Source organism: Pyrgilauda ruficollis, unplaced genomic scaffold, assembly GCF_017590135.1.
Source record: "Pyrgilauda ruficollis isolate IOZ18807 unplaced genomic scaffold, ASM1759013v1 scaffold21, whole genome shotgun sequence".
NCBI lineage: Eukaryota > Metazoa > Chordata > Aves > Passeriformes > Passeridae > Pyrgilauda > Pyrgilauda ruficollis.
In genome coordinates this window covers 1152376-1165745 of record NW_024520318.1, presented here as the reverse complement: position 1 = coordinate 1165745, position 13370 = coordinate 1152376, and the positions used below count along the sequence as shown (strand labels likewise).

The 13370-nt window shown below is 49.0% G+C and overlaps 2 protein-coding genes across 3 annotated transcripts in view; one reads left to right on the top strand and one right to left on the bottom strand.

The window, feature by feature from the left end:
- Positions 1-13370, top strand: part of VEPH1 (ventricular zone expressed PH domain containing 1) — a 47132-nt gene that overhangs the window by 4860 nt on the left and 28902 nt on the right. For both annotated transcript variants that reach the window (XM_041467613.1, XM_041467612.1), the window contains exons 4-5: positions 10808-10974; positions 12017-12226. In XM_041467613.1, the coding sequence (XP_041323547.1) occupies positions 10808-10974; positions 12017-12226 (377 nt within the window). The remainder of the gene's footprint in view (positions 1-10807; positions 10975-12016; positions 12227-13370) is intronic.
- PTX3 (pentraxin 3) lies at positions 1513-6126 on the bottom strand. Its single transcript, XM_041467727.1, has 3 exons — positions 6114-6126; positions 5257-5778; positions 1513-2126 (listed from the first exon to the last, which is right to left on the bottom strand). The coding sequence occupies exons 1-3, from the start codon at positions 6124-6126 to the stop codon at positions 1513-1515; spliced, it is 1149 nt and encodes a 382-aa protein (XP_041323661.1).

Genomic DNA, 13370 nt, shown 5'->3' with positions numbered 1-13370 from the left:
GAAGCACAGCCCTCTTGAATGGCACAGGAAAGTGAAATTTACCTTTTTTTACTACTTTTGTATCCGGGCAGCAAGGATCTGTCATGGTCAGGAGGAAGTGTAGCAACAATATGTCAAGAAATTTGTCAAAGTCTGTTCTTAGGACATCTGAGAGAATGAGAGAGACAGGGAAACATGGGGATAGAGAAGAAGGATGGGCTGCTTCCAGGGGAAATAGGAATTGCTTGAATAAGACATTCCTCATGATAACTTCTTCAGAGACTTCAACAGGTAGCAAGCAATGGTTCTTGTTGTAAATGGTTACATACCCAGTGTGTAGGGTATTCATCATTCTCTGCTTGTGCTCTGTTTTCTACCCAAAAATCCTCAGCAGTTCCTTGGCTCTCTGCAGCTGCTGCTGTGCTCTGTATCCAGCCCTAGGCTTTAGGGGATTTGGGATAAGTTTGTGTGAGAGAGAAGAGAATCACTGGCACTGAGCAGCAATTCTATCTTGTACAAACCCCCTGAGGACAGCAAACAAGTCCAAGTGTACCTTAGAACCTGGCCCCAGAGGGCCAGGATTGTGCATGGGGTCCCTGCTCCTGTGAGATGTTGCTACTGATGTTTTCTCTATCAGCACCTAAAACTGCATGGTTCAAAATGTGGAAAAAGCCCCACTTGGGACTTGGTTCAAAATTTTCGTTTATGAGAAGAGTAGAGAGTTTTAGTCTAGTAAAGTATCTTTATTTACAAAACAACTTTACAAAAATAATTTCAATAAAATTATCACAAAGTCAATGTACAATATAATACAGCTGCATTTCTTCCCAATGTCATATCAGATTATGATGGGGAATATTATTTTTCTATCAATTCGTGGCATAAATAATGCTTTAAACAAGGAACTATCTTTCTTAGAGTCTACACATTACTAACAATGATTAATAGACAACACATTTCTTGATTTGGGTGGTTCCTCTGTAAAATTCACATTAACACTACAGAACCCAAGGACTGGAGGGAGTCTGGAATGGTTTGGGTTGGAATGGACCTTAAAGCTCATGCAGTCCCACCCCTGCCATGGGTAGGGACACTTTCCACTGTCCCAGGTGCTCCAAGCCCCAGTGTCCAGCCTGGCCTTGGGCACTGCCAGGGATCCAGGGGCAGCCACAGCTGCTCTGTTTTGCAGAGCCAGGTCAGATTTTCCTCAGTAGGGATGTTGGGAGCTCCATTTGGCTCCTGAATGTCCGTGGTGACCCTCACTTTATACATCAGAGAACCCTGCACTGGAGAGACAGAGCTGCCTGACCCAGGAGCAGCTTTCCCAGTGCCACGCCTTGGTGTGTGGCTGTGTTTTCAGGGTTTCTCCAGGACAGCAGGCAGACATTGATCCCATCTCCACAGTGCCTCTTTCTGTGAACTTGCAGGGCTGATGTTCCTTGGGAATTCCAGAGGCAGGGGCTCCTGCAGCTCTGGCTGTTTCAATATTGTTGTTCAGCTCTGTGCAATCCATTCCCGTGCAGCCCCCAGGCTTTAGGACACGTACTGGGCCCCTCCGTAGGGCAGCACCTCCGTGACCCCCCAGCCCACCACGTTGCCCCGGGTGCCACAGGTGTCCCCCGTGCTCTGAGCTGTCACCTCGGCGGGGCTGAGCACTCGGTCCCACAGGTTAAAGCCAGTCAGCTTCCCCGAGAAGGCCAGAGCTTCGTCAAACCCCCCTCCCACGCAGCAGCCGTTCTTCTCCTGGCCCAGCTGCAGGATGCCCCCGTCAGGGATGGTGTGAGCCCCAGCCACGTCCCAGGCGCTGGCTGCCAGCTCCCCCTGTGCCCACAGGGATGCAGATCCGTTCTCCGAGCTCCAGGAGCCGCACAGGTGGAGCCACTTGCCAGGAACAACCACATTTTTGGCAGCCAGCTTGTGCTGGGCGCCGCCCACAGCGAGCACGGCCGTGGCCCGGCTCAGGTACAGCTGGATTTCGTAGGGGTTAAACTTGGTTCCGTAGGAGAAGACAATGGTTTTGTCCAAGGCCTCGGTGACCTTGAGCCAGATGCAGGCAGTGAAGGAGCTCAGGGTCATTCCAGAGGTTGGGTGGACGCTCCCAAAGATCTTCCTCGAGCGCATGGGGAACAGAATTGCGGTTTCACAGCCTGGAAAAGTTTAGGAGATTGTCAGGTAAATAAGAACTGGTTTTTTGTATGTGCACGGCTGGGACCTTTGACATTGACACAGCAAGACCTCTGTGATCACCAGGTTGTGGCTGCCCCATCCCTGGCAGTGTCCAAGGCCAGGCTGGACACTGAGGCTTGGAGCAGCCTGGAACAGGGAAAGGTGTCCCTGCCCGTGGCAGGTGGGATTGCAACAAGATGATCTTTAAAAATCCCTTCATCCCACATCATTCCAGGATTCTGTGAACTGCCAGCCAAGCACCACCGTGTTCACCACTCAACCAGGCCCTCAAGTGCCACATCCACCCATTTTTGAGCTCTCCCAGGGATGGGGACTCCATCACTCCTCCTGCAGCCTGTCCCAGTACCTGATCCGGTGCTCACTTCCAGGCTTCCCAAAGGGAGCTGAGAGCTCAGCTCATCCAGTGGGATGCAGGAACCTACCCCAGGATGATTGGAAGGAGCTGCCAGAGCTGGTGTGGCAATTGCTGGACACTATGGCAAGGGATAATCTGGCTGCAGGAATCTCTGGGCTCTTCCCTGCCTGCACAGGGGGCACTGTACAGTCCTGGGACATCCAAAGGGTTAATGCAGCCTCTCTGCCTTGCTGCTTCCTTTGGGAAGCTGGGCTTCCCACTCTGAATGGAGCACCACCTCCTGGGAGAAGGGACTCTATCAGCCCCTGGAATTGGGTAATTCTACCAGGTAATTGAGTAACCCTCCCTTGGCGCCACTGAAGTGATGTTCTATCCTCTGTTCTAAGTGTGGAGTAGTGAAAATACCAACGCTGTGCAGAGGGAAGGGGTCAGGGATCCCATCAAACAGCAGCTTTGGCATTCCCAGGAGAGAGGGGAGGCTGTGCCTGGAGAAGAGAACTGCTGGGAGGCTGTGCCATGGATAATGGGCATGAGGAGCTGCTGAGAAGCAGAAAATGTTGGCAGGAACATGCTGAGATGGGTTGCTTCCTTAATTTACACGACTCCCTTTCCTGGCCCTGCCTTTAGGGTTTTTTGGTCAGGAGCTTTCATGGGCACTGGTTAAACAGGAGAAATTATGAGACAAGTGATACTTTTTAACCAGCTCTTCTCTCATGTCCAATTAATCCAAGTGTTGATAATAGAAATTAGATTAGTTAAAACCACTAACAGTAATTTATGCGACTTGGGAAAGCAACTGGAGATCAGTAAAGCCAAGACATTTCTGGTGGTTTCTGTGCTGTTCCCTGGCTGCACCTAAGTTAATATCCAAGGTGACAGGAGGGAACAAGCAGCCCCTTCTCCAATTAAGCTGCTTCATTTCCTGTTTAAAGAAGCTGGAGGATCCGAAATGTCTAAAACGTGTGTGGAAATTTCTGCTCCAGGGAATGAAGGACTCTTTGTGCCCTCCAGGACTGAGCTGCTGTGGTATTTCATGGGCTGCTTCCCTCCAGCTTTGAACAGATTTTACATCTCCCATTGACCCTTTTGAGGAAGGGCAGGGTCAGTGAGCAACTGCTGGGGATTCTCCTTAAAATGCTACTTAGGAGCACTATTGTGAAAAAGCTTTTAATTAGCAAGCTTTCAGGCTTTATTATCAAAGCCTAAACAAAATTAAAACCAGCCTCAGTGAAGAACAAAAAAGTGTGATTAGAAAATCGCTCAAGAGTATGGCTGGCAGTAAGTCAAGATGTGAGAAATTAAAGTCAGTTGCTAAAAATTCCCTTGGAAAAAAAAAAAAAAAAAAAAACAAACCAAAAACAGGGAGATACTCTGGAAGTACTTAAAATGTAGCCTTTAAATTTACAAGTATGGTTATTTTATGTAAAATCATGTGGGAACCAGTGGAAATAAACCGAATTTCCACTGACGATCCTCACTGCAGATCGAGTTTGTTGCTCTCACCTAGGGCAGAGTAGCTGCTGAGGCTGGCTGGGGTGCAGGGAGATAAGGAATGAGATCATGCTCTCTGCGAGGTTTTATTTGGGGAAAAGAGGAATATGCTCAAAGACCTCCTCCCAAAGCACAAAGATTTCTGAGGTGGTGTGTTAAAGCAGTGAAAACAATTTACTTCTAAAGCCGAGTCTGCCCTGCGTGAAGGGATGGGCTCAGGTTAGGCTGTAAAGGCTTTGATGTGAACAATGTTGTGGCTTTTGTTGCCTTTGCTGTAGCAATTACTGCTCCTCTCTGATCCCTGGGGTGAGAGTTCTCTCTGGAGATGCTGCACCCCCTCCTTCCTACGCACCCACCCTGAGGGGGTGGATTTTGGGGGGGGTTTAGGTGACAATAACTTATATTTGTAGAAAGCAAGCCATTAACCAGCAGTTAGAAGGCTGGCAGTGACAGCTCACTGGTGGGCAGGGTGATTTCAGTGGTTTATCTTGCACAATGTGATTCTGCACCCACGTTGAAACAAATGAGGGGCTGGGCTGCCACACCCAAGCTGCTGCTGCTGCTTTTTTGGGTGTCTCCTTGCCCTGCACACAAAAGCTGAGCTGGGATTTGAGGTATGAGCCCCCCTTTCTACAACCACCAGTACCAATGCTTTGGAAAAGGAAAAATCCCCCAAACAACAGCAGCACGGGTCACTGATTTCTCTGTGCCAGTGAGAATATTCAGGGCAGAATATTCCCACTGGCATGCAGGGAATGTGCCCTCCCTGCCCTGGAAGTGTGCTTGGCTGGCTGACAGCACCATGTCCAGCTCTTGGACACTGGAGCTGGTGAGGAGATGTTCATGGAGGAAGAGGAAGGAGTGGGAACATGCAGGAGAGCTCTGTGACTGCTGCAGACTCACAGGAGTCACCAGCTGGGAAGGCAAGAGGTGAGAGAACGTAATCTGGATGTCTAAAATACATGTACTGCTCTCTGACAATGGCTTTGATCTGGGAGAGCCTGGAGGAGGTGGGATCCTGGCTGGATCTGCCCTGCACGAGGACTTTGATGAAACCTATCTTTGATCCCGCGTTTGAAAAGCTCAGTGCCTCTTTTTCCACCAGTTCTGGGGTTGCCCCCTTCACACACAGCCTGTTCAAAGCTGCCCTGCTGCTTTGGAGCCCTTGCAGAAGGAGGTGCCCAGGAGGGGGTTTGTGGATCCCCCTTAGTAGGAGTAGTTTGGAGCTCTCATGCTGGCCTTACCTGCTGGCAGCAGGTGCTGAGCTGCCCATTGCTGTGACGCCCTCAGCTCAGCTCGGGTCTGCTGCAGCTCCTTCCACAGCGAGCTCAGGATGAGGCTGTCCCCTCTGCTGGCATCCAGTTTGTGCTGCTGCAGAGCAGTTTCCTGTGCCTGCTCCTCGGCCCTGCGGCGCCAGGCGCTCTCCAGCCAGCCCAGCCTCACCGACACGTTGTGGCTCAGCTGCAGGACGTGCTCCAGAACCTTCCCTTGCTCCGACTCCTGCAGCCTCCTGGCCTCCTCAGCCTGGTCCCTGCTCCTCACCAGCACCTGCTCCACCTGGGACACCACGTGGGAGGTGACAGTGGCGAAGGTGCTCGCCAGGGTGGTGGCCAGCTGGCTCAGCTCTGCCTTCAGGGTCTGCAGCTCCAGCCTGGGGAGTTCATCCAGAGCCTGCAGCATCATGTTCTCCTTCATCTGCGAGTTCTCCAGCATGATGAACAGCTTGTCCCACTTGCTGTGCTCCCGCTGGCAGTCGCACGAAGCAGCTGGAAGGGAAGGTACAGATGTTACTGTTCCTTTGTACCGAGTTTTACACGGCGGTGTTTGGTAAAACCTGGCTCTGTGCAAGGCTTGTGTCCTCCAGACTGTCACAGAATCGTGGGCTCAGACTGGTTTGGGCTGGAAGGGACCTTACAGACAATCTGGTTCCAACACCCTGCCGTGCTGGGGCCAGTGCCTTTCCCTCTGTATCAGGACAGAACCGTGCAGGGGTGTGATTACAGAGATCCTAAACCCCTGGGGCAGCAGCAGCCTTTTGCAGGAAAACTGAGAAATCAAGAGCCTAAAGCACAGTCCCAGGCACCCCATCCAAGGGCTTTACCATTACTGTCCATAACAATCCACCGCTATGAGCAAGAGCTTCTCCCTCTGGTAAAAGTAAATTATGTTTGCAGCCTGCAGCGGAGCCGGGGCTGTGCGGGGCTGCAGCGGAGCCGGGGCTGCGGGGCTGCAGCAGAGCCGCGATGAGCGCTGCGAGCGCCGAGCCCGAATGAATGAGCGGCCGCGCTGTGAGCGCAGCGCTCCCGGCTCTGCCTTTTGGCCGGCAGGCGAGGGAAGGGAAGGGAAGGGGGCGGGCAGCTTGCTCAATCCCAGCCCTCCAGGTTTGCCTGGGCGATGCTCTGAGTGGCCAAGGGGAGAGCTGTGCTTGCCCCCGGGCGGACTGGGACGTGCAGCAGCGCCCGGGGATGGGTGGGAGCGCGCGGGCTGGGTTGGGTTGTTTTGTGTCGTTTGTGGAAAAGAAAGTGTTCCCTGCAAGTTCAGTTTGTGGTCGGTGTGTGCCAGGGCTCGGGAGGGGATTGGTAGGAAAATAAACATACCTGGAGTTGGTTTGGATACACGTGTCTGGTTCAGCTAAATAGAGCTTTTTTGGAGGGTTAGGCGCTGCTGTATAATAAATTCTGTTATATACCAACAGTTTATTGCTTTAAGCAGTAAAGGAGAGCTCTTAAGGGGTTCTAACAGCTTGTTAGGGTCCTGCTTTTCCAGCCCTAATTAGCACTTACACCACCATTACTCCGTGGATAAACTGTTAGTGCCGTATCCTGTTTTGGGAACTGTAAATCTGCAGCTGCACAATCAGAGTTGTGTCTGTTACCTTTGAAAATGCAAAACAAGGTGCTTTTGGATGAAACATTAATTTAGTCTAAGTCTTATTGGTATTAATCTGGTTTAAATTCTGTAATCTTTTTGGTTCAACAGGCCATTAATTATGTCAGAGATGCTTTGCTTAGGTGAGATTAGGGATGATCTAACACAAATTGTGTATTGGCTATGAAATATCCAGAAAATAGCAAAAAACCCCTCCTGTAATTACATCTGACTTGGAATCTATGTTCCCTTTCCGTTTGTGTCTCTGGTTTTGCTTATACAAACCTGCACTACCTGTGCCTTGGATATTGGGGAGGAATTCCTCCCTGGGAGGGTGGTGGGGACAAGGTGGGGATGGGGCACAGGTTGGACTGATTCTGGAGGTCCTTTCCAACCTAAATGGTTCCATGACTTTCCAGTAGGTATTTGCCAAACCTGAGTCATCCTGGGTGGAAAATTAGTCCTGGTGCTTGAGTTTTGTCTTTGGAAGCTCCCTTTGGAGTGAAAATCCATCTGCCCATGGGACACTTGTTCTTCCCGAGCTCTCTGTGCTCCTGGGATGGGCAGAGCTGGAACTTGGGGCAGCCTTTTCCAGGAGTGGGTGCAGGGCTGGCACCACCCCACCACGGCCCTGGGGTCCCTCCCTGCCTCCTGTGCAGCCATGGAGTGTCCCCAGCTGTAGGACACTGTGTGCTGGGGTTGTGTCATTCCCAGCGTGTGGTCTGCTTGGGAAGGGTGAGGAAATCTAATCTGGAAAGTATTGGGGGGTCAGGGTGGCAGGGAAGGAAGAGGGAAGGAAGGCATTTAGGGAATTGAGTGGGATGTTTTTTCCATTCTCACACAACAAACATTTTCAGGCTCTTAGTTTAGATTGAGGCAGATGTAGCAAGAATGGGAACAAGTGAATTATTCAGAATTCCCGATATCACCTCTGGCTGCCTGAGCTCTGGGAATCAGGGGGCTGGGGAGCTGGGTGTGCATCAATCCCCTCAGAGCCCTTAAAGATGTGACAAACAAACGGCTCTGAGTATCCTTTGCTACCTCAAACATGAAAAGACCAGAAAATGGCCAACTGGGTTGTGCCTGCTGACCTTTCTTGAGGTCTCTGAAGAACAGACCCAAACTGGGATATCTGGGATTATTTACACGTGTGCACACAGGTTCTTCACTTAAAAGCAATTCCATGTCAGTGAGGTCACTTCAATCTCACTGCAGAGGGAGGGGATTGCTCTGATTGCCTTTGCTTTCCATTTATCTTGGTTAGGGAATATCAGCCCAGCAGTGTTTGCTGCAGGAAGCTGCCCAAAGCTGCGCTAGCACAAAGTATTTTTTGTTAGAGAAGTTTGGTGGCTGCAGTCCATCATCTGTGATTGCATCACTCCTCTGATACACCCCGCACTCCAAATGCTCCTTTGCCAGACTAAATAATCCGTCTTCCCTTCCAGATCCCTTCCTAGCTCTGACATCCCAGCTTAGGCAATAGCATGGCTCAGGTTGGTGTCTTTCCTTGCTTAAAGCTGTTATTTTTGTTACTGCCTCTTGGATTCCTTCCCATCACACTTCTATAGCTGGGAGGAAATTTGCCTGTCCAGGAATACGGGAATTTCATCTTTTGCAATCATTGTTGAAATTTGACTGGAGTTTAAGGGCTCTGCTCCACATTGGCAGAAAACTCCCAGTGCAAACTAAGCAATGGCAAGTGCAAAGAAAGGACTTAGTGCTGGAAGCACGATGTCATCCAGAGAGAAAAGAATTTTTGGTGTATTCAGTACAAAATGTTTCCATTTCGAACTATGACATGAGTCTAGGAAAGTTCCAGTGAATCCATCCTCATCCTGGGTTGGGAAGGACCCACAGGGGTCCTCCAGTCCAACCCCTGGCCCAGATTCCCCAACAATCCCACCCTGGGCATCCCTGGCAGCGCTGTCCAAACTCTCCTGGCAGCTTTGGGGCTGTGCCCTTCCCTGGGGAGCCTGGGCAGTGCTCAGCACCCTCTGGGGAAGAACCTTTCCCAATCTCCAGCTTCTCCCTCTGGGGGGAATTGGTGATTGGCATCAATCCCATGGAATATTAGTGGTGACATTTTTATCCAGATCCACTGAGAACCGTCTTCCATCGGGAAGAGCCCAGGGAACGTGGTTAGAAAATGGCCAGAGTGGAGCAGTTTGTTCATCTTTTCAGGCTGATTCATCAGCAAATCTCTTTCCTTTGCCCCTGGCCCTTGTGACTGTGTAGAACAGAACAAGATAAATGTGCTGTGTCCGTGGGGTGGGAGTGGGGTCTGGCCTGGCCTTTGGCACTGCTGGGGCTGCATGGGGGGCTCGGAGCAGCCTCCAGGAAGCAGCCAGGGATTCTCCAAGCACGACAAGGTGCAGAAGTGTGGCTGGCTGGAGTGGAGAACCACTCAGGGGGACCCTCAGGGATCATTACAAGCTGTTGGGCTCAGAGCTGTCTGAACCTGCCCTGAGTTATGTGCTCACTTCTTGGCTCAGGGGGAGGTTGTGAGACCCAGCCGTGTCCTGGGGTGCATTTTCTGTATCTGGCAAGAGCCCCACGTGCTCCAGTCTGAACCCAAATATCCTTTTCCTACCATCCATGAAGAGATCTGCTTATCTTCCAAAGTTATCCGGCTCAGATGAAAATGGGAGGAAAAGCAGCAGGCCAGAGAGCTGATTCCTCTTGGAAACCAAATCCAAAGAGGCCGTGAGGACTTCCAAGGGTTTACAAAAAGGAGCCATACTAGGTTGCAATAGGCAGATGTTTTCCATATGTTGCTCAAGTGAAACTTAAATCCATTGAGGCAGGCATGTACTGTGATGTGAAGTTATATATTTTGGTATGAGCCTGGGCTTCAAATTGAATTATGCACAGACATCTTAAGAAAATGTGTGAGAGAGGGTTTAGCATATCTCTGACTGTCTGCAGTTGGCTCTCTCTGGCTCCTTTCTATTCCTGGAAATGGCATCCTTAACTATTTCTGTTCAAATACATGTTTAGCTCTCTCTTCACCAACTATTCCTTCCATATGATGCTTATTTAATTTGAAAATCTGAATCTCAGCAAAGGAGAATTGTAGTTTGTCTTTTGTTGTTTGTCATTTCTCTCCTTCTTTCTTCTCTTGTTTCTTTGTTAATTGAAATCACACTTAGTTTGGCCTAGGACTCAACAGAGCATCATCCAAAACTGAAAGCTCATTAAGCAGCATTCTTATGACATTCAGAAATAAAATTATAATTAATATGAATTAGTGGGGGTTTTTTTACATAGTGTTGTTATGCCTGCAATGATTTGCTCTATTTTTGATAATTTATTTGGTTTCTTGGCCCAATATATAATTTTCTACAGTTTTATGCCTCCCTGGTTTTGTACTGATGATCCAGGTTGGAGCACCCTGCTGGAAGGTGCCCAGGGGAAGGGTGGAAGGAGATGAGCTTTAACATCTCCCCAACCCAAATAATTCTGTGATTGTTGACCTGCTCTCTCCAGAGCGTGCTGGTGCTGTGGGGCTCTGCCCAGTGCTGGGCACTGACTGACAGCTGGTCCCTGCCTGTCTCTGGGTTTTAAAAGGCAGGTGTCTGCTAAGGAATGCAGGAGCCTTCTGTGAAATGGAAAATGTAAACCCCCTCCGTCCAAATTATTATCATTTTGAAATGAAGGGGCTCTGAGGTAAAGCTATGGGAATAAGAATAACAATTCTTTATTTGGGAAATTAAAAATACAAAAGTAAAAAAAAGAAAACAAACCAGAGTCAGACATAATTAATGGTCCATGAACAGAAGAGATCTGGAGGGAGGATTGGCTGTGGGAGAGAGAAAGAAACCAGTCCAGTGAACAGCAGATACGTGCCCCAGCTGTGACAGAGGGCAGTAGAATCCACACCCCAGCCACACGTTTCAGCCTCAGACGCTGTCCCTGCTGTGTCCCCAGGGAACTCCATGCTGCTGCGGGTGCTGCCCGCGCTCTACGAGAAGCAGCCGCGGCCGATCCACGCCCGCCTGCGGGAGCTGGTGGCACCCATGGCCCAGCTGGACCCGCCCGAGCAGCTCCACCTCCTCAGGCTCCTGCACACCGTGGCCAGGAAGAGAGAACTGGGGGTAAAACATCTCCCTGCCCCTCCTTTTGGGGGGTTTGTGTCTCACAGGCTTGGTGAGGGAGGAATCTCACCATGCAGGGCAGTGCCTTCCTGTGCTGATTCCCTGTCACTTCTCTAATTCCATCCCAAGTTCTCCACCTAGTCACAATAAGAACATGGCAAAGACTCTGCTAGACCAAAAGGTCTGGGTCAAACCATTTGTCTCCAGTGTTTTTGGCTCTTCCTCTGTCAGCTGAGTGTGAATTCCCTTAGCTGTGTTTCTGTCAGTGTACACGAACTGCGTTAAAATCCATGTCAAGGACAATTAAAATGATTTAGGAACTGATGGGTACTGATAATCCCCCCCAAAACAAGAACAGAAGGGGTTGTTTTATACCCATGCCTGTGTCTGCATGTCTTTTCTACAGCTGCAGCAGTTTCCCTGAATCCAAGGTGCATTAGTGTGCCTGTGTACCCTGAATTAATCCCGCAGTACACAACTGCATCCTGTTTGGCAGATGGCTCCAAGGACTACATCCTCAGTCTCCCAAAAATTGTGTTGTTACAAGAAATGACAGCTTACCTACAGCACATTTATGCAGTGAGGGTCTTGCCCCCTGTTTTTTCCCTCTATTCCAGCTCCTGACCTTGTCACATTTAGTTTCTGGTGGAACTGAAAAATTTCTACAAGTACTTTAATTTACTGTATTATTGAGGAAGGCTGAGTCTTGCGTTGTTTTAATCAATAAAATATAGACTGGCCTGGAGCAGGGAAAATATTTAGTAAAGGTGGTTTTTGGTATTTTTTTTTAAATGGGCATTTCCTTACTTATTTATGCATAACTGCCATATTTTAAAGCAGAGCTTACCCTTACTCCATATGTTCAGTTGAACTTGGATTGACCTCAGTGATAGCTCTATGCAAAGGTCACCAAGGGTGGAAAACTTCTATTAACTCAGAGTCTGGTGGCTTATTTTTATCACTCTGGTGGTTGTATCTCCTCTGGTTATATGTGTTCACAATTCAAAACAGAGATCCAATTTGTTTCTGATTTTTTTAACAGGTGCTGAGAGAGTGTTTGCCATTTTTATTTGAACACCTGAGGGACCCCAACCACAGCGAGGTGATTCTAAACATCCTTCTGGAAATATCCAGCTACGAACCTGCAGCCTTGGCCCCATTCCTTCCCACGCTGAGGGAAATTGGAGAGAGTTTTCCCAGTTTGATTGGGCAGACAGCAAAGATCTTCGGAGCTGTTGGACATCTCGATGAGGTAGGGTGGGAAACAAGAGGACTTGCTTGCGTTTGGGGTTGGGGTTGCTTTTATTCTTGTGTAAAGTAATGTGTCCACATATTTCTTACCTAGTAACCTGACTGCCCTGCCATGGAATCATGGAATGCTTTGGGTTGGGAGGGACCTTAAAGATGATCTTATTCCAGTCCTTCCCCCTTTGGCAATTAATTTGGGTGTGTGTTGGCTGGGCCTCGTGTGTCTGTGCAGCACAGGAAGACACCATCCTCGCTGTTTCTACTGATCTGGAGCTTTATATTCATGTAAAATTAAATTTATCTCAGAAGAATCAAAACCAGATTTGGTTTGGCTTCATAAATCTTATTTCTGTTGTATGGAAAGAGGAGCCAAAATCCCATTGAGGCCTGGGAGCCAAATGAAGTTTTTTGTTCTCTCCTTGTTTACTTCCATCCCCCAGCAAGTTTTACTTTTATAAGATCTGCAGGTGACCACATTTAATTCTGTGTTTACTATTTGAGTGTCAGCATTTTCTAGAAGGTTTATGGTTGCTAACCAGCCAATCCTCAGCTGAGCCCAGCTGGGCTCAGAACTGAAGGATTTCATTTGGATTCTGTGTTTTGGGGTATTGAACCAGCTCTCCCCATCTGGGTGTCTCTGAGGCTCCATTTCCGCTGAGTTCTGCTACTTCAAAGAGGCTGAATTTATTTATTTTGCCTTTTGTTGCTGTGATTGTTTTATACCAAACCAAGAATAAGCGAGGAACCAACTGGCCCTGTTGGATTCCATGTAGTGCTGGAAATTACACACTAGAGTAAAGTTTACAAAGACATGATTCAAAGAATATTTTCCCCTTGTATTTTTAACCTGTTGGTTTATGTGGCTACACCAATCTACTGAGTGGAGCACAAACAGCCTGGACTGAATAATTAATGTTCAGTCTCCCTGGAATAAATGTTGAGAAAGCTCTCACCATGTCCCATGCCATGAGTCTGATTTTTTGGGAAGCTGCTGACTCAGCAGCATCCCAGCCCGTGGGGAGGACACATTTGTCATTTGTTTGCTGTATTTGTCACTGACATCCAGGGACCCTGTGCTCCAGACTCAAAAACAGGGATAAAGACAACACACAGAGGGTGGCAGAGGTGAATGTTCCACCAGGAGAGCA